The 24,337-nt window shown below is 36.2% G+C and overlaps 3 protein-coding genes across 3 annotated transcripts in view; 2 read left to right on the top strand and 1 right to left on the bottom strand.

Annotated features, from left to right (window-relative positions):
• The window catches only part of Esyt2 (extended synaptotagmin-like protein 2), a 33,879-nt gene extending 30,307 nt beyond the window's left edge, over window positions 1-3,572 (bottom strand). Inside the window, exon 1 of the mRNA XM_019047286.2 lies at window positions 2,923-3,572. Coding sequence (XP_018902831.2) covers window positions 2,923-3,219 — 297 coding nt within the window. The 5' untranslated portion in view covers window positions 3,220-3,572. The remainder of the gene's footprint in view (window positions 1-2,922) is intronic.
• Window positions 3,573-3,848: 276 nt separating this feature from the next.
• On the top strand, window positions 3,849-9,755 carry LOC109034273 (uncharacterized). The gene is made up of 6 exons (XM_019047325.2): window positions 3,849-4,086; window positions 4,748-4,886; window positions 5,698-5,849; window positions 6,585-6,828; window positions 7,667-7,778; window positions 8,417-9,755. Exons 1-6 carry the CDS (start codon window positions 4,053-4,055, stop codon window positions 9,377-9,379), a joined length of 1,644 nt encoding a protein of 547 aa, XP_018902870.2. The 5' UTR covers window positions 3,849-4,052; the 3' UTR covers window positions 9,380-9,755.
• Window positions 9,756-11,666: 1,911 nt separating this feature from the next.
• Dna2 (DNA replication helicase/nuclease 2) lies at window positions 11,667-23,872 on the top strand. Its single transcript, XM_019047285.2, has 5 exons — window positions 11,667-12,202; window positions 14,095-16,418; window positions 17,989-18,367; window positions 19,910-20,097; window positions 20,587-23,872. The coding sequence occupies exons 1-5, from the start codon at window positions 12,164-12,166 to the stop codon at window positions 22,874-22,876; spliced, it is 5,220 nt and encodes a 1,739-aa protein (XP_018902830.2). The 5' UTR covers window positions 11,667-12,163; the 3' UTR covers window positions 22,877-23,872.
• Window positions 23,873-24,337: the final 465 nt, after the last annotated feature.

Below are 24,337 nucleotides of genomic sequence, written 5' to 3'. Positions count from 1 at the left end.
ATCTCGATTTTATCGACGAAAACTGATTACGATTTTATCGAACCAAAAATTGCGACATGTAGCGATTTAATCGCCATAAATCGCAATTTTTGATGTGATAATATCTCGATATATTGCCACCGATATAATCGCGATTACCAACCGATAAAATCGCTATTCATCGCGATCACTGCTGTTTGGGACGGTGTTCTTTCTCAGCATGCCAGAAAAATACGGCAACGCTAAATGGACTGCATTTTGCAATTTGGAGCTATAAATTCTGACTCATCCAAAAAAACACTTATGCGCGTAGGAAAACTAATGGCACATACGTTGTTTTTAAACCGGACCGAAATTTATAGTTCTTAATTGCAAAATGTACTCAAAATGGTCCTGCTCCTGAACGCGCGTGTTCGCACTCTGAATCGATTGATTTTCCATTTAAACCTGTAGAAAAGGATCGATGAACAGGGTGTTCGCTAATCATCGATTCTTTACCATAGCTTCAAATGGGGGAAATATATCGATGATCGAACATTCACGCCTCGCCACTAGAAGCCAGTAGACAGTCATCGAAACACCACTTGACGCTGAGCGGTGATTCACTAAAGGTAAAGGTGAGGTCTCCGACTCACCGGCACCGACAAGGAGTGCCTTTGCTTCATCTAATCGCTGAAGTATTTATTTTTACAGGCTCTAATAAACGACTAAGAAAATAAAAAACAGAAAGCGCAAGATAGAGTAGAGTTCCGAAAGCTTCCTGAGAGACGTTCTACAGGTGCAGAAACTTCTCGGCCGGAGAGAGGGGTCTTGGAAACGGGCGACCGGTTCACGTCACGGTGAAAAGCGTGACTAGTTAAAAGCATTGACTTAGGTCACAGAAATTTTCAATAAAAAAAAATAGCTTCACTCGTCATTGCAGGCATTAAACCTTTTTAAACCAGTTGTCTTCCTTCAGTCTGTTTAAAGACAGAGACGGCTTGTAAGATGCAACTATTCGTGCGTTCAAGAACATAATTACATACCCAAATAAATGAAGGCGTTTTGACGACCGCACATCCCTCCGCCTTTAATTAATTCAATTCCATTGATTATTTTGAAAACGGTTTCTCTAAGGTGGTGTGGAAAGAGTTCTATTGAGGATAAACTAGCGAATGGCATGAACTAAGTCGCGAAATAGCTTTTAAAAGTGGGGGGGGGGGGGGGGGGGGAGTCATCAATTAGAAAAACGTTGAAAAGGGAGAAAGATGTTTTCCCCCCTTTTTTTGTTAATACCAGGGTGACATCGGAATTAAAAATTGCTTGACTTTTCGAGGATTATGGACATATAATTCTTGGACTTTTCAATGGTTTTTCCAGGCATGTTTCGACTTGAAATTGGAAAATTGCGATGTTTTGGCTGGAAGAAAACATTTCAAGTTTCCACGGTTGAATTTCCCAAGGGTCTATAATCTTCCAAGCTTTCCAAGAATTGCTAGATTGGGGTTGAGAACTTTCCAAGAAAAGTAATGAAATTTTTTTTTTTTTTCAACTTCAACAATCCGCCGAATCGCTACCTACCATCAAAGTTCCAGTTTAATCGCTTTGTAAATGAGATTCTGTACGGTTTTCCGAAATGCCCGGGGGCAAAATCATTATTTTGCAAAAATAATTTTTTTTTGAGCGGCTCTCCAAGATTTTGGAGGCTCTCAAAGTTTTTTTGAAATTTGGAAGAGTATTGCCCATTGAAATTCCTTGAATTTTCAGAGGTAAACTGAGTTCCCTGACTCTTCCCGGTTTCCCTGCCTATTCAAGAACTTAAAAGTAAGAGGAGTGATTTGGAGATTAAGAACTCACTGCAATCATGAATGATCACTCAAAACTATCAAAGCTCCATGCATTTATGAGAGGACATTAATTAGGTATGAGGGTATGGACATGCCATTTGATGGAGGCCTTAAGCCTGTGGGTGGGGCAACCAGCCTCTATGAAGTTATTTCATGGAGACTTTGTTAAGTATAGTAGCAATGCAAATAATGAATTCAATGGTGTGTTTTGGATAATTTTTCTGGACTCTCCCAAATAAATCTTGATCCTAAATAAAATATCTGAAAATATGATGGGTCATTTGAAAACTAGGTTGGCTGTCCTTATGGGTTCCAAATGATTTGAAGAGATATTTAAGGCGGCATGCATTTTTGGACTTTCATACATGTCCATCCTCTCCCAATAACAGTGCTTACCCTACTGATGGTCTCTGAAACTCATCAGAGTTCATTCCATGACTATGTAGAAGTGCAAGAATTCTAGGGGGAAAAATTGGAAATTTAACTGTTCTCAAACTCATGTCCCTCTTCTTTGACCACCTTCCTGTCCACATTCACATGAGAGACAAAAATTTATCAAATAATAATTTTTCAAACACATCACGTAAGATGGGTGAAGAAAAGTGGCAATTCTGTGAACAGAAAACTGCTTTTTCTTCTAAGTTAATCTCCAAACATTCCATTCACATCCACATTACATCCAAAAAACATGATATCCTAACAGAAAGAGACACAGTTTCTGGTTCGACTCCCAATTCTCTGACCATCTCCCTAGATAAACACCCTTGATGAAGGAATTTCATAAATTTTCAGACACCTGCAAATTCTCCGATATAAGTGATTAGGTAGTCATATTTAATATTTCTACATTAAAAATACTTTTTGCAAGAAACCCTACAGAAATGACACTACCCTTCTGTAGAGTTCTCTTAACATGAGCTTTTTCTATGAAGCTGGAGACAAGCTGCAGTTACCATTCATGTTTATCTGACAAGGCTTCAAGCCAACTGACAGGTACAAAAAACCCAACCTTCACATGCAGTTAATAGCATAAAATATTAGCACAAACTGGAAGTTCTGAAGAGACTTGCCTCTGGCAAGTTTTGAGTAAAATACATTTCAAGGATTTTATACATACCCAGGCAGGAAGGTCATCTAATTTTGCTAAGACTAGATCTTTCTCGTTCGAAGTTGCTGCAATCTGAGCGTTAATTCTTTTCGCCTCACTTTCTTTCTTCCACTCATCACGCAACACAGATAAAATTACAGGGGCAGCTAACCAAGCTATACTAAGCTCGAAGTATCCTAACAAATAGATGGCTCCAGCTGTTCCTAGCTTTCTGAAGAAGCTGGTAATGAGATGAATGATACTTGTCCTGGCATTGGTTTTCTTGGGGACAATCTGAGATACCTCCTCTTTGGGAGAATCTGCCATGGTGGCACTAGCACAGACAAATTCCAACTGTTTAGGTCACTGTTAACACATGAACTAGCCCGAGAGTCTTCACTACACGAACACCAACACGGCCACGGCACTAAACTAAACTAAAAATGACTCAGAATGCAGAATCAGAGATTGTCTCACGAGGTATTACTGATGACCTTGATCTAGTGCGACCATACTTAGACAAATGAAGGGCACTAGGAAGGCAAAACTGTAACGCATAGATTAAGATGAAAACTGGAAAAATGAAGAAATTAAAAAATTACAGCCACGAAAGAGAGAGTTACAAGCAATGAGCCGCCGAACTGCGAATTTTCCCGGACTCTTATCACTATGTTTACATTTGAGGTTAGAAATGAAGGCGGGGTCTATTTACATCTTTTATCACACAGCTGTTGTCAAGTTTCCTAGGGTTTTTTTAAATATTTTTTTAAGGTTTGTTTTTCTAAATGTTCGTCACATAATTTACTTGTGCATATATTAATATCAATTTTAATATTTTAATATTTCTAATTGTGAGACTCAAACGCTTGATTCATTCTCAGAGGGGAAAAAAAATTATCCAAATATTTCGAATAAAACAGGCAACGTTAGCCATCTGCGTGTTTATATTATAACCTAAAATTTTACTACCAAAGCATGCGAATGATGTAAAGCATGGCATGACTATTTCCTTCTCTTTGTGCCCGAAATTCATTTTTCATTCTACTTCTCACATGTACGCGTGTTATGCGTGAATTTTCAACATTTACCTATTGCCAATTGTGAACATAATCTTGTTTCAATCATTGACAGCGTTGTTTTGAAAGAAAACTCCATCAAGAATGTCCGCTGTTGAGGAAGCGATTTCTGAGCCAGGTAAACACTCATGGTTTTGAACCACATTTGAAACATTTCAGGAAACAGAAAGAAATATTAAAGTAGAATCTTCCTAGAATCGCATTAATATCCGTGCTAAGATTCAAGGAACGGAGGGACGAACTTCCTAGACGTTGCGCAGAGCTCTATGCTCTAGGCCATCGCAGCATGGGAGTGCACAATTTTGATACATCAGTAAATTCTTTTTTTTTTTCATAACTTCTAGGGCCTGTTTACGAGAGACTGCGAAATGTGGGTCCATTATATCTATACCTAGGTACCTATGAAGAAGTTATTACACACAATGCACTCTGATCTAAATGTAGGTAGTAGGACATTACTTCCTTGACCCTTCTTCATTTGTTAAAAAATGTTTTTAAACCAGTTTTCAAGTTTAATTTTTTTTACACACCTTACCATAAAAATTTCAAAGTTTTACAATGAAATTTTAGTTCCATCTGACGCCTTTGAACTCGCTGGTTTGCTCGTGAGTAAAACAATTCGCGAGAAGAAGTATCAGACGGTTCCTAGCTTAAACCATAATTTTAGATAATTCACGTTCTGAAATGATATTTTAATTAGGTATAATCGAATTCTTTAAATAGGTGAATATAAAATTAATGTGTTATGCATTGCTTTTTTTTATTTGTTGGTATTGTAGTGACTGACTTGTCGCACTTACCCACTGAAAATTTAGTCCCTCGCTGTCCTGCAGAGTCATCTGAAGATTCTGAAAGCAGCTCATCATCATCATCATCATCATCAGAAGATGACTGTTCGGATGTTGAATCAGTCGTCAGGTAAATGATATCATCTTATTTTCCAAGCCACTTACTTGTTTGTTAAGGCTTTGATTGTATCAGTGATAATTGATAAGGTGAACTTTGAAGGTGACTTTTGAAATGAAAGGAGGTTTTTTTGTGGTATTCAAACTCAAGGTAAACAGGAGATACCCCAAGGATCCAGTCTTTGGACCAAATTTCGATGAGATTTAGTCTAAGAAATTTGGTTCTCTTACATACTTAATGCGGCAGTCTAGTTCTCTCCCACGTCATTAATTATTTTTAACTGATCAGAAGTTAGGTGATTAGGCCTAACAGTTAGATCTTGGCTAGTTGTAGAGTTACCAGTCTAAACTAGTTTTAATGAAGAGGGTTGTTGGAACCCAGTTCAGATCACCTAATAAACTCGAAAATTGGCCAATCTCAGGTCTCAACTAGACTAATACAACTATTGATTTATCTACGTATTGTAAAAGTATACATTTTTTATTTCTAAAAAGATAATTACCCATTGCTGTAATCCATTCCCATCTTCAATTTCATTCTAAAGGGGCTGTCAAAATCAATAATCAAGGGATGATATCTTTAGCTCGGGGAGATTCAATTGAATGAACAGGTAGAACTGAAAAATATGTGACTGTTGATTTCTTGCTTTCTTTGCATTTGTCAACACAGCCCAGATTTTGATGAAGAGTCTTTGAATAAAAGTATAATTTACACCTCGTTAACTTCTTTTTCATCGAAGCCTTTCTCTCATTTGATCAGTTTGTATGTTTTTATCTCTCTCCCTACAAAATAGAATTGTTAATTACTTAATTCATATTTTTAGCTCAGAGATAGAGATCGATAAGATTCCAAAATTGAAAACAAAAGGGGAGCTAACTCTGGAAGATCTACCACCGATAGAAAACTTGGAAATCAGTGTACCTGAAGAAGAGTGTCAAGTTATTGGACATATTCTCAACAGTGTGGAAACTTTAGGTATGTTACCATATTCTATTTTCCCTTCAGATGCTGAGTCCATAAAAACTGAAAATACTTCTAACATGTATTCACCCTACTCCCTACTTACTGTACTGTGCCATTTGCCTGATCCTAGTGATAACACACTCGGTTTAAGAAATTATCAATTACAGTGTAATTTAGAGAAGAGATATTCCTTTTGTTCTTTTAAAGACTGCTAGCATTTTACTTCTTTAAATCAGCATGAAATGACCAGACTAAATTTTAAAAACAAATATCTTTATCACTTACCTACTTATGCGTACACTTCAAGAAGGATCCCTAGCTACAATGTAATAATTCTTTTCATTTCTCCATTCCTTAATGTCGTTCACGGGGTAGAAAATCTGTTCAAGAATCGAGTCTTATTCTTTTTAAACTCTCCTACTTTTGTATCTTCCTCCACAGGTGCTCAGTAAGTAGACTTGAAATTTTTTATCTCTCTCTTGGTAAAAAACCGCAAACGAACTCCTTCCGTCCGAAGAAACTTTCATAAATGCTTCCATAGTTTAAAGTTAACGAGATGTGATTGAATATTATGCACCTTAGTTACAGCGCCATTCTAAATAATTAAATTATGAAAAGAGAGGAAGGAAAAACTTTAAATCTCAAATGTAGAAAAGAATGAAAACGGAGAATATACTAAATCAAACAATATTCATTTAGAATTATAAATCTTGAATGAATAATTATACATGACCTTGGTTTTTCCAGTTTTAGTCAAAGCAATTCCAAATCTTCCTCCGGTTGACATAGACTCAGTCCTGTTTCTCGACAAAGGTGACTGTGTCTTGGGTCAAGTGTTTGATGTCATTGGGCCCGTAAGTGAGCCAATTTACTGCATCCGCTTCAATTCGAAGGAGTACATCAGTGAGCTATCCTTCAATCCTGGAGATCCAGTTTACTATGCTCCAACTCTAGACTACACACACTATGTATTTTTGCCTGACTTACTAAAGTGAGTATTCTAGTTAGTTAATGTAACCAAGGAATATATCAAAAAGGAGAAAGAAAGAAGGGGAAAAAGTAGTGATGTTCCAAGCACAGCTTCATTTCCAACAGAATTTCCTTTGCAGAATAAAATCAGTAGCTGATAATGAACTTGGACATTCATAGATTGACCAAATAATTTAATTTTGATTATTGGACTCTGAACAGCAAAGATGTCGCTTTTGAATGAAAATTATTATTTTACAAGAGAAATTGAAAACTGAGAGGTTTTTTCCAATTTTTGCTCCTTACTTCTTGAAATATTTTTTGCTACCAGTTCCTTTCGCGAAAGCGACTAGAATTTTTTTTCAGTCTTGTTCCTAATTCTTAGAATAATCATCTAGTGACTGCTATTATCTGTATCTTAAAATGCATACATTTATTCTTACTCACTCATCGATGGCTAAAGAACAATACTGCCTATCTGCAAACTGATGATTTTGCAGGACAAAGACAAAACTTCGCCATTTATGTAATTTTGAAGTTAGATTTTCAATTTTTTTTATACATCATAGCATCATTACAGCGCCTCCACGTCGAATTAAAAAGACTGAATACAACAGCTTGCGTATTTTACACTGTAGAGTGCGGCAAAGTACTCATATTCATCAAAATTATCAGTTAGGCAGTACTGTTCTATAGCCCTTGTTACACCTTTCATTGTCAACACTGTACCAATTTTGAATAGTGCTGCAATACAATGTTTTTTTTACACTTTGCAAATTTCTAGCCCTTTTCTATTTGTGAATATTTCTTTATCAAAATGGGTTTGAATGTCCAAATGAAGTTGCTATTATTTTTTGCAGAATGAAAGGGAGTGATGCATCTTGGCAAAACAATCATGAACCTCCACCTAATTTACTTGATTACTCGGATGATGAGCAGGAGAGGCAGGCAAAACGGAAGTTAATGGCCAAGGTATAGATCCAATGAATTTATTTTTTCTTTCAATCAAGCTATTTTACTTTCTAATTAAATTCATCATCATAAAGACATGAAGTTTTAGTGCCCAAATCTTTTTTTTTTTTTTTTTTTTTTTTTTCTTTTGACCTGTTGAATTTCATAAGCATTACACAGACAAAGGGAGAAAAATAATCATGAAAAGTAGTTTACGATTTAGCTTCTGCAACTTTACTTTTAAAAATGTCCTATCATACAAAACAGTACTTACGGGCCATATGAAAAGCAAATACCACTGGCGCTTTGCTTCTTCAAACAAAAAATCACTAACTCGTCTGTAAGATTGTTCAATTTTAACGCACATCTGTGCTGTATTGGAGAGTACTTATTTTTCGTTTATCTTTGTTTACATTTATTTCATCTGAGGGAGTGTTGGGCCTCTTAAATTAAGGTCCTCTCTGCATCGTAAGCCTTGAGGGCCCTATCTTTAATTAACTGTCGAATACTGCATTACTTCACTAGTTGAAAGAAGTTTTTCCATTATAGGTATTCTCGGATTTTCCCAATGATATGACTTGAACTCTCTGATTGGTAATGTCCTCTTTTTCCACCAAGCAGTACACTTTTTCATTATTTAAATGGGTCTGTTGTTTCAGAGACAATGGGAAAACAGACAAAAAGTTCAAAATGAGGAAGAAGTTTCTGTTATTGAATCCACTGGGAACACAGACTCAGAAAAAGATCCTCTCGACGGAATGAGTACTGGTAAGTCATCAGCCCGAAGGAAAGCTGCTCGACGCAGACGGTTTCAGAAGAATGGAGACACGGAGAAAAACTGTGCTCCTGTAAATGACTCGAATCAGTCTCAAGACTCCAGGAAGTCGGAGAGCAATGGAAACGTTGAGGAGGAGAATTTGAAAAAACAAAACTTCAATCAATCCCACGGTCAAAACTTAGATTTTGCCCACAGTAGACAAAATACACCTAGGCGCAATCAAACTAATCAGTCCAACTTCCACTCAACCCATGATCAAGACAATCAACAAATGAATTCAAACTTCCCAGCAACGAGAAATCCATTTGATTTGAGTAAACATCAGTTCTCACCAAATCCAGGAAATTCTAACAGCTCAAATAATCCCGTAAATTTTTCCTCCCACCCTCAATCCAACAATGTCATTGCAAGCAATCCATTTAGTTCAAGTAAACCTTCAATGTCATCGAACTTTATGAGCCCTACAAACTTCCTCAGTAGTCCTGTTAACTTTCCTCCACCGCCTAATTTCTGCGGTCCTCCTAATTTGCCGAATTCTAGTATTAATTTCCCGCCTAGTAGTTTAAATCCACCAAATAATCCAGGGAACTTTCCTCCACTAGACACCAGTAAACCTCCTCCTCAATTCCCTGTCTCTCCGATCATTTCAGCACCTACAGGTGTTCCGCCTTCCTCTGGGCCCAATTTACCACTACCACCCCCCTCTTTTCTACCATCTCCTGCAAATATGCCAGCTTTCGGTCAGCCTCCTCCTTTCCCTTTTAGACCCTTGATTCAAGGGCCAAATGGCCCGCCAACCTCTTTATCTGAAAGACCACCATGTTTCAATTTTCAGCAACCTTAAAACGATTATACCTAAGTTTCATTACCAAGACATATGAAAAGATATCTCAGCAATTTCTTTTTCAAAGCTCATAAAAAATAAAAGGAGTATGTTATTGTTTTAGGCAACAAAGCCTGCCTATTGTTTGTATAAAATGTATACACATATCTTTTCAGAATCAGAAGGTTATTGTCTTTAAAAAAGATTTGAATTCATATCGGCTACCATCCAGTGTCGATTAATCAGGATTGGTTCATCAGGATCCTGCTGGATTGTATTATTGAATACAAAAAAGAAAATAGGTGCTGTTTAGCCATTAGTTGTATATATAAAACTATATTATGTTTTTTATATGAAATGAATAAGAAGGAAAGTAATAAATGTGAATTATTTTAAACGCTTCCTATTTTTCATTTGTGTTCCTAAATACTCAGAAAACGGAATTTGGAACGACAGTGTTCAAAAACAGTTTTTGACCCTAATTCTACATGATCTGTCCCTTAAGCCTTGAAAAATGTATTCTATCAAGCAAAACTTATAACTTGAAATAAGTGATATTGAATTAGTTTGTTTGAAATTGAATGTTAGCATAAAAAGTGAGCTAAGAGTCTAAAGATTATTTTCAGCGAAAAAAATGAAAAGAAGGATGGTCTATAAGGTCAATGAAAATGTTGAAATAACTTCTTACATAAAGGTGACAGGCATGCACTCTACATCATTTTTAAAATGATTGATAAAATTAGGATAGAACTTTTAGTTTAGTCAATAATTACAGGGCTCAAACCGAGTGCTGAAATATTTTTATGGCATAGGATAATAATTTAGGCACATGAAAATTGAATTGTTGAACAATTTATTTGCAGCAGAGGTACTTTTTTCTCTGGTGAATATTCTCCAACCTCAACGGTAAATGTGAGCAAGCTTGCTCATTGCTTTACCAGCCAGTTTTCTCACACATACAAGAAAGTTTAAAAAAGTATAAAGGCGGTGGAGCTGCAAAGACGCGTACCTATTTTGTTTGCAGTGTTCCAAAATCTCTGCTCCCATTTAATTTTATCCAAGGAAAGCAAATCAACATAATTGCCCGACATTTTCACAGCATCATGTAGAGAAGAAAAATCAGGAAAACTCTCAAAGAATACATTTGAGTATTTTTTCACTCCAAAAATGAAGTATGACAGGAAGTCTAAAATGTCGTGAACTGATATCCACAGTAGCATTGACTGTTAATGAAGTAAAATACTCATAAATTTCAAGGAATAAACTTAAAAAAATAAAAAAAAACTTTTAAATAAATCTGAGTTAGGAATTTCTTTCTGTTCTGCCTTACCTATAAATGCCAATTTGAACTTTTAAAAGTTGTTTCTACTTCTTTGTAGTATACTTTTAACCAAAATTTTAGTTTTTCTGATGCATATTTTGCAGTTTACGTTGTGTCTAGCAATCAACATTATTAAATTTTAGAATTTAACAAAATTTTGATTTCAATGTTCTCTCACAAATTCTTTTTAAGTACAAAGTTGGCAACAATTTCATTTTAAAAAGAGCATACTTAGGGCTCTCTAACCCTTACATTTTAACAATTTGTTTATTTTCTTTTATTTATTTATCTATTTATTCATTTATTTATTTTTTTTTTTTATTTTTTTACAATCCAGTTTGAATAACCAATGCCACTGGCGCACCCTTGTTCGTTTACACTCTAACTCTATCAGAGCGTTTCTTACGTACAAGAAACGCCTTCCGAAAGAGGGATAATGTAATGCGTTTCATTTGGCATACACACTGCACAAGAAAACAATGCCAATTGCCGCTCAGCATATTGAAGGCGGATTGGAAAACATTTGCAAGTTTCCAATTTATACATTATTCAGTATCAAACTTATCTTGTCAACGTCCATCATGAAGACGAAAAGCTGCAACGACTCAGGGTGGCATGAAACGTAAGAAAGAAATGCAAGATTAAAAGTTTCAGTGAAATATTTCATGAAATTTCACGACGCTGTGAAAATATGTTCATATTTTTCAGGGGCTAGAGTATGCAACCCGCACCCAAAAACACTATAATAGAAGGAAGTCACAATTTTTACATTTTGCGAAACATGAAAAGGAAATCGCTGTTATAAACTTCTGAAATATCCTGAAATATTTCACGTGTTTCAAAATTTTATTTTTCATGAAATTTTACCACCCTGCAGCGACAAGAGCAAGAGATCGCACGCGCAGCCGCGCACGCGCAAGCGGCAGGACGGTAGCGCGGGAAAAATCACAACAAGACTCCGAGGTTAGGTTTTGTTTTTAAATTAAAATTAACGGTCGCCGATTGGCCAAAAGCCGGATTGCACCATACTCAAACCAACAACAACGAATCGAATTACCTATTTTTACTTATCCTTAGTTTATAATTTATAATCCGTGGATTTTTAAGTCAATAACTAATTGTAACTGTTTATTGTAATCTTCTGTTTGACCTCTTTGCGAGATAAGTCCGCTGTGATCGTTTCACCGTTGACGGTTTTTATCTGTGTCTGCAACTAGTTTCGGTGTTTCAAAGTCCTTATCATCCATGTTATCTCACTCATCTCACAAATTGACTGCTTTTATTATGTCCCTTTCTGTAACAATGAAGCTGCTGCAAGAATAAATTCAGCATATAGTGGCTGTAATTTTGTAGACATCATTTAATTTCACAAATAAAGCTTCAAATTTCATTGTTTCAGAAATTGAAATCGAAATAGCTCTCTTCATGTCGAGTGAGAGTTGAGAACACACATAGTAACGTAGCTTCTAAGTTGTGGCAATCAAATGTTCCGAAACCTCTCCATGAAGAAAACAAGCCTAAAGGTAACATCCTATTACTTTTTTACAATAGTTCCACGAAGAGGGATCTCATGAGTATCCTCTTATCATTGAAGTTTAACACAGCACCTTCAGAAGACCTGAGGCTGAAGTGATGGTTTTGCAATGGTTTTATCCCTAAAATTCAGTTCATCTCCCCTGGTCAGAAATTCTGCAGGCTCTGTCCATGTGGGAGTCACACTCTGACGACAGAATTAACCTTCATTAAGAAAGTTGGAATTACAAGTCGAGCTTTGAGTACATCTGTAAAATTTTTCAGGAAGCACTCAGGGTGCCTTAGATTGGATCATACTATTTACCAAAGCTTTGCTAAAGAAATGATATGATAATTGAGCAAAAATGTGCTTGCATGCTGTATCACAGTCACTGTTGTCTGCCAAGGCGGATAATGAATATTGTTGCATTCTGATTTTGGCTGCCACCTTAAAGATTTGTGACATTGGAAGGTATGGGTCTTGCCATGTAAACTGGAGGCCGCACTGCCGCAGGTTGGGCCAGCCCCCTGATGTAACCGGGGATGCACCTGATACGGGTGACATCAAGAGGGTATGAGATGCGACCATCGTTCTTTATCTGACTTTTGCTGTCTGTGTGGAAGGTGCAGGAGGGAAAAAGGAAAGAAAGAAAAAAAGTTAAGGGACCAATTATGTAGCCTGCATTAGATAGCTGATAGTACTCATTTATATGTACTCATTTCTGTAACATATATAGTTGTGTTTGGTATGTGAAAGCAGAGGAAATAGAAACGAGGGCCTTGCCAACCTGTGAATCTATTTAGCTAATGTAATTGGATAATGTAATTAGTTGTTCTTTTTTATATAAAAAAAAAAAAAAAAAAAAAAAAAAAAAAAAAAAAAAAAAAAAAAAAATGGATACAAATTTCTATATTGTATTCAACATTATGTTTGCTTAAAATTTAAACTTAAATTAAATGTATGTACCTATTTATAACAGCCTCATCCACACGAGTCATCTCATGGATGAGGGAAGTTGATTATGTATTTTTATTGTATTGTGTAAATTGAAAAATTAATAAATTGAATTGAATTGAATTGAGTTGTATAAGGAACTCTAAAGTCAAACTCGTAATTATTCTTTTTCATTATTGAGTTTTCACAATTTCAAGTGTTTTATGGCCTCCTGAGTCTATACAAGACTTGCCTGACATTTTAATTTACTTAAAAAATTTCATGAAATTTGGCATCTGTGGTTGTGCATGGAAATCTTCTTTCTCGCTCGCCCTTTACCTGGGGGATCATTGAATACTCAAGTACGACGAAATAAGTAAGGCAAGCAGCAGCTTGGCTCCTACTTCTCTGTCCTACTCATGGCCTCAGGGGTCAGTTAAGTAATTTGTTTGCAAGTCACAAGATTTGAGCTCATGCCGTTAAGTTGGAAAAAGTGTAAGAAAAATGATAATTGGATCCAAAATTTTGTAACCCCCTAGCACACTTGTATTATAGATCTGAAGTTGGGCTGGCGTCCATTTAGAAGTAAGTTTTTTTTTCTTTGCGCCTTTTAGAAACAACTTATTTGCCTATTTTATTTTGCTTATTTGCCTTATACCTCTTCAGGTTATGAACGAGGCATAAGGGAATTTATTTTAGTGAGAACACTAGAAAATTCTGAGTGGTTGATTATTAAAAGTCAAACTATAGAGATTTTATGAGTAGATGGAAAATTTCAAGGTGAAAGGGAATTTCCGTGAAAGTTGACAATGTGTATCAGGATATTCAACTGTGAGGGAGATACTTAAATCACACTGGGCGACAATCTCTATGATGAAATTTTCTGCACAATATTCTCAGTTTCAATTTTATTTTCTGGTTGATGCCTCACAATATCTCTCAGTAACTTTTTCTTTTGTTCTTTTGCAGGCCAAAAGTCAGAATGCATCTAGCACTAGTTCCAAACAGATGAAACTTGACTCTTTTTTTAACAAGAAGCACTCTCCAAATAAAGAGAATCTAAAAGACAACCAATCATCAATTGTAAGTTCAACTCCTTTTTTGTGCCTCTCTGATAAGCATGGAGATGAATCAGTAATTGACTCCAGCATAACAATATCAAAAGAGATCGCAAGTAAAAGTGAAGATTTGCACATAGCTAGGAAGGATAGCACAGAAGTAAGTGCTCTAAGAAATAAGAAACGAAAATCCAGTGGCCCATTGGATTTAAAGGACTTTTCTGAAGATGAATCTTTTGTTGAAAGTAGTTTGAAAGAGCCCAATGTCTCATGCCACCCGCGAACCAAGAAAATCAACTTAGACATTTCAACTAAACTCGATGCTAGCATTAGTTTTCCTTGGAAAGACTTCAAAGAATCAAATGTTTCCAATAAGGAAACAACAATAGTAACTGACAAGAAACATTCAAAATTGAAGCACAATAAGTGTCTTACAAGACAGCATAAGTCCGAACCAAAATCTTCTTCAACGCTTGACTCCAACCGCACCACCAGTGAGAGTCCTTCTAATCCTAATGTTTCAAATAGTCACAACAAAAAATCATCACAAAATGAACAAAATAAAAAATTTCAATCTCCAGAAATCAAGACAAATTTTCCGAAATCCTCTATTAAAACAAATGGAAAAGATACACCCAGCTCTACCGGAGTAGATGGGTTTTTCAGACCTGTAGTGGCTTTTTTTCCTCTGATCGGAATCAGAGGAAAAAAACCCAAACCTGATACTCCATATCCATGCTTAAAACCAGCTTCCAATATCACTAGTATTCTTTTTGAGTCAGTTAAAGACAGTAAGAGTCAATTACCAAACACTAAACAAAATGATACTCGCAGTTTGTCAGATTCATCCATTAAAAGTGTTATCAGTGGAAGTCCTCAAAATTCAAGCAAAAAAGAATCACCTCTTGCTACAAACAATAAAAGCTTTCAATCGACAGAAAGTGGAGAAAACATGCCTAAATCTACTCCTAAAAGGCGTGAAAAACCGAAGCCCGATACTCCGTATCCGTCCTTGAGATCAGTCTCAAATATCACCAGTATTCTTTTTGAATCAGTGGAGGATGGCAAGATTCAGCCGAGAAACTCTGTAGCAGATGATGATTGCTGTTTGTCAAAATCTATCTCCCAAAGTGCATTACAATTTCAAATGAAAAGTGCTAACAAAAGCTCTCAACATTCAAATATCTCAAGTAATAGCAACAAGACATCACCTTTAAATGAAGGAAATGAAAGATTGCAATCACCAAAAAGTTGTAAAGACATTCCAAACCGTACTCCTGCAAGAAGAGAAAAAACGAAGCCTGATACTCCATATCCTTTCTCGAAACCAGCTTCAAATGTTACCAGCGTACTCTTCGAGACTGCCAGTGACTGCAAGATCCAATCAGAAGATCCAAAATCTAGTAGCAACAGCTATTTGTCAGGTTCAAACATTGAAAGTGCATTAAAATCTCGAGCTCTTTTTTCAAAACTAAAAGTAAATTCCAAGTCGGCATCACCAAGTAGTCATGAAACTCCAAAACGAATTAGTACTGGCTCTTCCATCCAACGTAAGAAAAATGAGCCCATCATGAGGAAAAGTATTCTAAATTCAAGTGAGCCTTTATTCGAAGACACACCTTTAAAATCCTGTCAAATCTCAATGAATGTCTGCAAAGCTGAAAGTGTATCTGTAAGCGAGTCTAGTCCGATGTTTATGGATTCTCAGTCTGAGCTGAACCGAAAAGGTAACAGTCTTACTAAGCAATCAGGAAATGATAGTTTATGGAGTGCCTCCTCTGGATACAATACCCGAGTTATGTTTGATAGTCCTGTTAAAACAAATTCTGCCACTAACTCTTTTTCAGACTCATCATTTCCAAGCATCATTTCCTGTACTGTTGGCAGTAGTGGCACTGTCTTTTTAACTCCACCAGATACTGCCAATTTTTCCAGCAATGTGGATGAAATGTCACCAAGGAAAAATCAGTGTGAATCGAAAAGTGCCGAAAACAATTTACTTGTCTCAGTCCCACAACACCCATGTTCAGCCGTCAAAACTCAAGTATCCAGGGTAGGGACAGAAGCTTTGGAAGCTACTTTAAATAGAAGTTGTGACTCTATTGTTGAAAGCTCTCAGCCTGATTCAGCAGCCACCAGTATGAAGGATAAGATGGCTGATGAAGTCCTCTGTGATGGTTTTGAGGAGGATTTAATATTCGATGATTGGGATTTCAGCTCACAAAATCTGAGCAAGTAAGTTGCTAGCTCTCACACCTTTTTAATGTATTCCAAAAAGTGCAAAGAGGGACAGGGTGTCTACAAGTCCGGAATTTCCAGAAATAGGACTGATTTTTTAAGGGTGGTACGTAAGTACTGAACAAGTGCGGAAACTCCACAAAAAGGTCCGGAGTTTTTGTCATTTTTGTCGCAATTTATGAGTGAGAAATTCAAATGTTTGAGATTTTTGGAATTTCGTTGATTGGAGGTGCTGAAAAAGTACTGAATTTTCTCTGTTGAGGAGGCACTAAATTTCTTGGGAATGTACCGAAAAAGTACTTCACAAGTACTGATTTTTGGCCAGCCTGTTTTAGTCGACACCCTGTCATCTCCTTATTTTGAGCCATGTAATCCTTGGGGTTAAGTTCATTTTAAAGAGGAGATAAATATCAACAGCAAAACTAAAAAAATGTGCTTCTCGGTTGCAGATTTTTAAAATCTCTGCTCCTGGTCTATTTCTAAAAAAGAGACCGAACCAACATCATGACTTGAAATTTTCACTAAATATTCTTCACATAAAGAAGAAAAATCACCGAAATTTTCAAGAATTGACATTAAGTAGTTTTTAAAGTAGAAAATGAAGTATGGTTAAAAGTCTGCAACCCTGCAAACCGAGGTACGCATTTGTGCAGTTTCACCAGTTTTGCTCTGTGTATTCCTGCGAGTTGTTGCTTTTCCCTATTTCTTCAAGATGTATGCTTCCATAATTTTCGGAAGTGAAAATTTTCAAAAGTTTATTGCAATTAAATACAAGTAACATTTGTTTTCTTGTGTAAAAATTTATCAGACTGGGTATAAAAATTATTCTTTTTATTCTTTTTCTTGCTCCTTTCCTCATTCTGCAAAATGACTCAACCACAAAATGACTAATTAATTGTAGTATATTATATTGAAATAAGTAAATATACTCAGAAAGAAGAGGAGATCGGCAAATCTTGCATAAGGAAAGAAAAAAGGAAGTCAAATGAAAATTTCTGAAAGTATAATTGAGCTAATTAGATTTTGTTTCTGTTGATTTTTTCTTTCCTGTTTTATTGCACCACATACATGTGTAGCTATGAGGAAAATAGTTAGAACTGTACCATTTTAGGAACAATTGAGTTATCCATGCTCCCAATGTGCTTAAGAGTGGCCCTTTCATATACAAGAAAATTCAGCAGTGATATTTGATGTGAGATACAAGATGTAATACTTAAAGAACAGGGAATTACATGTGCAATAAATGCATCCTTAAGCAGTTTTTTTTTTTTTTTTTGTTTTGGGATAAATAAGTCAAAACATAAGAAATGTAGTTATGAATTTTCTGCTCCAAGCTATTGATGTATTTGGTACAGATGAAAAGAGTTTCAAATTTTACCAGAGTACAAAATACATATCCATAATAATGATTTTTCAAAGAAAAAGAACTTGCCAATTATCTGACCTTGTGATAATAGGAAGCAATTTTCTTAAATTATAATGTTGTCGGTAGCACTCATGATCTCAGAGTACCTTCCTTTTTAAAAATGTTGATGTATTTCAAACATTTTTACCTCATTTTTTTCAGACCATTGGTGCTCGAAACGATGAAACGGTGCAAAATTACTGACATTCAGGCTTCAAACTGTGAAAAATCAATTAGTGTTCAGTTGTGCGAAGATGAAAGTGCTCAGACTGTCTGCAAGTTGAGAGAATCCTGGTATCACACAAATTTGTCAGTCGGCAATATTGTAAATATTGTGGCGGAATACAAGGAAAATGAGTGGATCATAGACAACACCAATGGACTTCTAATCCTTAGTCCTGATACTTTAATCTCTGGCACCACTCTCATGGGCTCCATGTTCTGTCGACGACGAGCGGTCCTAGCTAACTCCTTCCCGACTGTTGAAGCTGGTGCCAAATGTATGGTCATCGGTAGTTCTGTGCATCTGCTTCTTCAAAAAGTGAGTATAAACGAGAACCTTGCTCTTCACAGAATTCATATTGCACCCTTACGATACAATGTTTTTGTATGTAATGTCTTATCTCCCAGAACTCGCTTTGGGCTTTCAAGTATCCAGTTATTTGATTACCTAATCCTTTTGCAAATTAATCCATAGAATATACTTACTTTATATTCATTCTTTTTTTAAAAAAACCAAAGCTGATACAGCAAAACACTTGGATCACATTTTGCAATAAGGTACCACTATTTCTGGCCCTCTTTAGAAACAACATACATGCCATCGGTTTCCCTGTGCAGATATGTGCTTTTATGCGAGAGCCAGAGATAGTGGTTCCTTATTGCAAAATGCAATCCACTTAATTTGTGTAAGTAGAGATCTGTGTCTTAATGAACTACACAAGAAGCATTATTTTTTCTGAAGCGTAAAATGGTAAAATTTTCATCACTCATTGAAGAAAAAATAGAATTATTCACACCAACAATTTTCTAATAATTGGATTGCATTTTGCAAAAAGGAACCACTAGCATTGCAATGTTGCTAAGATTGTGCAACTTCATTTGTCTTGGAGGAAAAACCCGATTATCCCTCAATAGTTTCTATTTTACTCGCTAAAAACTGTAAATTTAAGAAAAAAATTACCATCTAAATTTCATAGTTTTTCACAATTTCCGCAACTTTATTGCAAAGGATGAAGTTGCACAATCTTAGCATCATTTCAATGCTAGTGGTTCCTTTTTGCAAAATGCATTCCAATTGAATGCTCTTCTTGCCCCTTAGGTCCATTTTTCTCCTTAAGTAATGCGTTACTGTGGATGAGAATGATTACTTTCTGCTAAGTATTTCTGGCCTCACCTGCTGTCTCATCTCATTTTAAAATTTTAAGCAAACTTCTTGCTCCTTCGCTCTGATGTTGCTGAGGAGGAAGACATTGCTCCAATACATCTTTGCTGAAAATGCTCTTTTGATGGATGAAATTGTTGTCGCACTCTCTCAGTCCTTTTCTCTTGTTAACCTATTTCACCAGATGTAGCTCAAAATAAATTTTCATCACTTTGACTATTTTTCTTCCCAAGTCTCTATCAAGATATACTTTGCAAGGTGTCACACACCTCGGTTATAAGTTGCAGGAGCCTCACCACATGCTCGCAGGCAAAGATGAATTTACGCAATGTTTTCATCTTAAATTATGTTATTAGAAGTATCGGAAAAGTATTTGGGCGTGTTTATGCTAAAAAAAAATTATTCATAAATGAATTATAGCACCAAAAACTGAGTAGCAGGCAAAACACTACATACGTAATTCCTTTTAATTTAATTTATTTTCACACAATTCCTTTTGGCATGAGTATGTTCAATTGTATTACTTAGTACAGTATTGTAACGGTTGGTTACCCTTAAATTTTTAGAGAAAAACAGCTCTACTGTCATGAATAGTCTGTCCGTTGCTTTTATATTTTTGAGTCCTCAACCCTTAACTCTTGAGCTCTATCCGAACTGTGTAATATCTCTATGTTTTTAATTTAAATTGTTTCCCACCAGGTCATGCAGAATAATATCCGTTGTGTGAAAAAAATTCAGCAGATAATTGAAGAGATAGTCTCTGACCCAGGTTTAATTCATCAGCTTCTCTTGTCGGATATGGAGTTTGAAGAAATGAAGAGAGAGCTTTCCAATTTTTCTCCAAACATTTTGGATTTTATGGAAACTTATGTTTTTCCTAAAAAGGGGTAAGATTCTAACATAATCTCTTTCAATCAGTGTTTTTTATTTTATAATGTCAAAAAAGAGCATCTATTCAAATTATTAATTGCTGTTTGTCAATTTTGCTTGAATGTTTTTCTTGCACTCGTAAAAAGTTGCAGGGTAGGTTGTAGGGCCGAGTTTAAGTACACCTATGGTCTTATCAGAGAATATAGATGCCAAAAACAGTTTCATACACCTTCGGAACATTTATTTTCAGGGCTTAAGCATTGCTATGTATAGTTCAATTCTATAGTCCCCCCCCCCCCCAAGTTTACAATGACGAGATTATGTACATTGACATAAAGACTGCGTTGTGCAGTTTCTTACAACTCCCTGTTTAGTTTTTTATCCATCATGAATACTTTGTATTCTCATTACAGGAGCAATTCAGAGAACATGTGGAATATGTGTGTTCTTACAACCTTCTGTTTAGTTTTTTTATCCATCATAAATTCTTTGTATTCTCATTACAGGAGCAATTCAGGGAACATGTGGAATGGAAAAATCACCTCAATCAAAGACATTGAGGAGAATATATGGTCGCCTACGTTTGGAATGAAAGGCAAAGTGGACGTTACAGTGGAAGTGAATGCAGGTGGGCAGAAAAAAATTATGCCATTTGAATTGAAGACCGGTAAGAGTTCAAATTCAGCCGAACATCGAGGTCAGGTAATTCTGTACGTAATGATGATGGCTCAGCTTGGTTATGATACAGACTCAGGTCTCCTGTTCTATTTGAAGGATGGTCAGATGAAGGATGTCAAAGTTGACCACAAAGTGAAAAGGGACATCATGATGTTGCGCAACGATTTTGTCCACAATATCATGTCAAGTCAAAAGATTGCTTTTGATGAAGATGGATCAATAAGTGGGCCTATCTTACCAGGACCCATCAACCACCACAGTGCCTGTGCGAAGTGTCCTTATCTAACACTTTGTTGTGCTACATTAGCGGACAATGGAATGAGAGGTGTACACCCAAAAAATTCACTAACAAATTTAGCCACAACTGCTTTGAGCCATTTGAAGTCCTCACATATTTCATACGTTTTTCATTGGGCTGGCCTATTGAAAATAGAGGAGGCAGATAAAAAATCCAAGAGTACTTCAGGTATGAAAGACTTGTGGTGTCTAAGTGCAGAGAAAAGAGAAGAGACAGGCATGTGCGTAGCAAATTTGTCTCTATCCAAAGTAGACCATGTCAGTGATTCATATATCCATACTTTCAAGTTCCCAAATCCGGACATTTCCAATAATTTCACCACGGGAGACTATGTAATCATTAGCTGTAAGTCACGCCCGGCTGTAGTCACTGGAAGCATAGTGAGTATCTCTGAGCATGCAGTCTCAATCAGCTTAGACAAAGATCTCCGTTTGCGAGAGGAAAAAATATTTCACATGGACCGTTATGAATCGCAGACATTGTTGAACTTCAATATGTCAAGTTTGTGTGCATTACTGAATGATTCACCTAGAGCGGGCGAGTTACGTCAGGCAATAGTCGAACTAAAGTTGCCTAGCTTCAACAATGTTTCTCCTGCTCTACCTTCTAATTTAACGAAGAAGCTAAACAATGGTCAAAAGAAAGCTGTAATGAGAGCTTTCCAGGCTGAATCTTATATGCTAATAGAGGGCATGCCTGGTTGTGGCAAAACTGAAACTCTAGCTTCCCTAGTCAAGCTCCTCGTTAAAAATGGCAAGAGTGTCCTAGTCACGAGTCATACTCACTCAGCCGTTGATAACTTGGTACTCAGGCTTCAAGATCTTGATTTATTGAGGCTTGGTAAGAAGGCCAAGATCAATCCGTCCTTGCACAGATTTTCTGAAGAGGTCCTACTGTCAAAATCTAAGTATAAAACAGTTGAGGATGTTAGACAGCTTTATTTGAGTAAATCTATCATTGCTGTGACCGTTCTGGGTTGCTCGCATCCTCTCTTTAGTTTTCGCAGGTTTGATGTATGTATTGTTGATGAGGCAACTCAGGTGTTGCAGCCGTCAACGCTTAAACCATTAATTGCTGCAGATAAGTTTATCTTGGTCGGTGATCCTTTGCAGTTACCTCCTCTTGTTCTCAGTAATTCTGCTAGATCTCTCGGGCTATCGGAAAGCCTTTTTGTCCGACTGAGTCGCCCTGCTGTAACAGTTGTTCTCAACACGCAGTACCGAATGAACAGCCGGATCACATCAGTAGCCAACCAGTTTATGTATCAGGGGGCTCTAAAGTGTGCCAACGAATCAGTTGCAAATAACACCTTGAACCTTTCATCAGATGTTTCCGGCCCGTTGTGGTTGGAACGAGCGCTTTCTTGCAAATTGGAGCATTCAGTGGTTTTTGTCGATATCAGAGATTCGAATTCTGATGGTGAAGTCTTTGAAAGCCCCACTGAGGCTAAAGTTTTAATGATTGCTCTTGAATCAATGAGGAGCAAAGGTGTATCGGATGAATCGATCGGTGTGATTGCAGCATACCGGGCACAAGTTAATCTCCTTTGTCGTTTGACGGAGGAGAGAAAATTTAAAATTGAGGTCAACACTATCGATCAGTACCAGGGAAGGGACAAAGATATTATTTTGTTTTCATGCTCGGCACGTGCAAGTGCTTCAGATGGAGGAATCCTCAGCAGTAAGCAGAGGTTATCAGTCGCAATCACGCGTTCAAAACAAAAGCTAATATTTTTTGGAAACTCAACTTTGCTGAAAACTTACAAGACGTTTGAACGAATTCTAGAATGTATTGGTGATGATTGTATCGTGAGGGCATAATTTCTAGTTTTCCCTTCTTTTAAAAAGGTTTACAATTCCACTCCCAACATTTTTTAGTAAAATACTGCTCATAAAATGTAATTTTATCAAATTTTAGTGTATATTTGTCTATTTTATTCATATTCACTGTGCATTTTCATCCATTAACTAGATCTTGAGATAGATATATTTTTTTTATCTCTTATCTACTTTTCATCATTTTAATATTTAGATATTTTATCCTTGCATTCCTGTATGAGTGTGTCAGGAATATTAAATAATCTTTGAAGTTGTATTAGAGTTCAAGAAAATGGATAACAGATAGCCTCAGCCACTCTTGCAGGGCTATGCTCGTTTGTTCCATTTTCTCAAAGAGAAACTACGAAATTCATCTCCTTTGCTATTTCTTCTGCATTATTGATGCTGGAAAGCAATAATCTAAAGTGTGAAGTGGATGTATTGCTACATTATTCAGGTCCTTGGCTAGCAACTCTTTTGGCATTATTCTTATCATTGTTCAGGTCCATTTTAACGAATCTACTGGCAATGCATACAGCAGCCTTTTGTTTGATTATCTTAGTTCTGAAGAAAGCTGGGAATTTTTTTAGGTATTTTGATCGGCAATGGTTTCATTGGGTGATCATCTTGGCCGTCATGAATTTTCTTATGAAGTATAGGTTTGGCCTTGTTACCCTGTGAAACCATAAGTGATCAGGTGGATAATATTAAATTTACATATCAATAATTGAGGTCAATTGCGTTTTTTGTATACTGTAAAATATGACAGGCGTTAGTTAATTAGTGTGAATATATTTACTGTTTAATTGTGATAGTCCTATAGTTAATCAGCTCAACTTTCTCTTCTTGATTCTCTTGTTTTCACCGTTTAAAGATGAAGTATCTTTTTTCTAATTCTACCGTCATCTTAATTATAAACCTACGCACACTGGTTCTAAAAATTTAATGTTTTTTCTCACAAAAATGTAGTAAAATAAATTTTTTTTTATGTTAGTAAAACCTAAATTTCTTTACCAGACCACGTATCTCGGTTTGCAACGTTGTAGACTTCCTTTATTTTTCAAATGGGAAAGAACGAAACGTCAATTCTTGAAATAACCTCTGTGTTTTCTCTTCTCTAAGAGAAGAAAACTACCTATGTGAAAATTCCAAGAAATGATATTGATTTGTTCTCATTCAATTAAATAATGGGAGCAGAGATTTTCAAACATTGCAAACAAGATATGTGGTCTGGTGGTTTCACCGACGATTTACCTTTTTTACCATTAATAAAGTTTGATTCGAACAACACCATTTTAAATTTAGTTTTGAAGTATAACCAAGGTGATGTAATGATCGTTTTTTATTAATTTACTTAGGACCTTTCAGCATTTCGCCATCTTCAGAGTACAGTCATTAATACATAAATATATCACAGTTATTACACTTTCGTCCTAAACTTAATAACACACATCAAGGCACATC

Source organism: Bemisia tabaci, chromosome 2 (genome assembly GCF_918797505.1).
Source record: "Bemisia tabaci chromosome 2, PGI_BMITA_v3".
Lineage (NCBI taxonomy): Eukaryota > Metazoa > Arthropoda > Insecta > Hemiptera > Aleyrodidae > Bemisia > Bemisia tabaci.
Note: the sequence above shows the minus strand (reverse complement) of the source record. Positions and strands in the feature narration are given on the sequence as shown.

What these genes read in the sequence shown, in the direction of transcription:
- LOC109034273 (XM_019047325.2), top strand. Translation starts at nt 4,053, where the DNA reads ATGTCCGCTGTTGAGGAAGCGATTTCTGAGCCAG. An exon ending in GATGTTGAATCAGTCGTCAG is followed by an intron (nt 4,887 to 5,697) that starts GTAAATGATATC and finishes TCATATTTTTAG; the next exon opens with CTCAGAGATAGAGATCGATA. An exon ending in AACGGAAGTTAATGGCCAAG is followed by an intron (nt 7,779 to 8,416) that starts GTATAGATCCAA and finishes CTGTTGTTTCAG; the next exon opens with AGACAATGGGAAAACAGACA.
- Dna2 (XM_019047285.2), top strand. Translation starts at nt 12,164, where the DNA reads ATGTTCCGAAACCTCTCCATGAAGAAAACAAGCCTAAAG. An exon ending in TGAAGAAAACAAGCCTAAAG is followed by an intron (nt 12,203 to 14,094) that starts GTAACATCCTAT and finishes GTTCTTTTGCAG; the next exon opens with GCCAAAAGTCAGAATGCATC. An exon ending in TGCATCTGCTTCTTCAAAAA is followed by an intron (nt 18,368 to 19,909) that starts GTGAGTATAAAC and finishes GTTTCCCACCAG; the next exon opens with GTCATGCAGAATAATATCCG.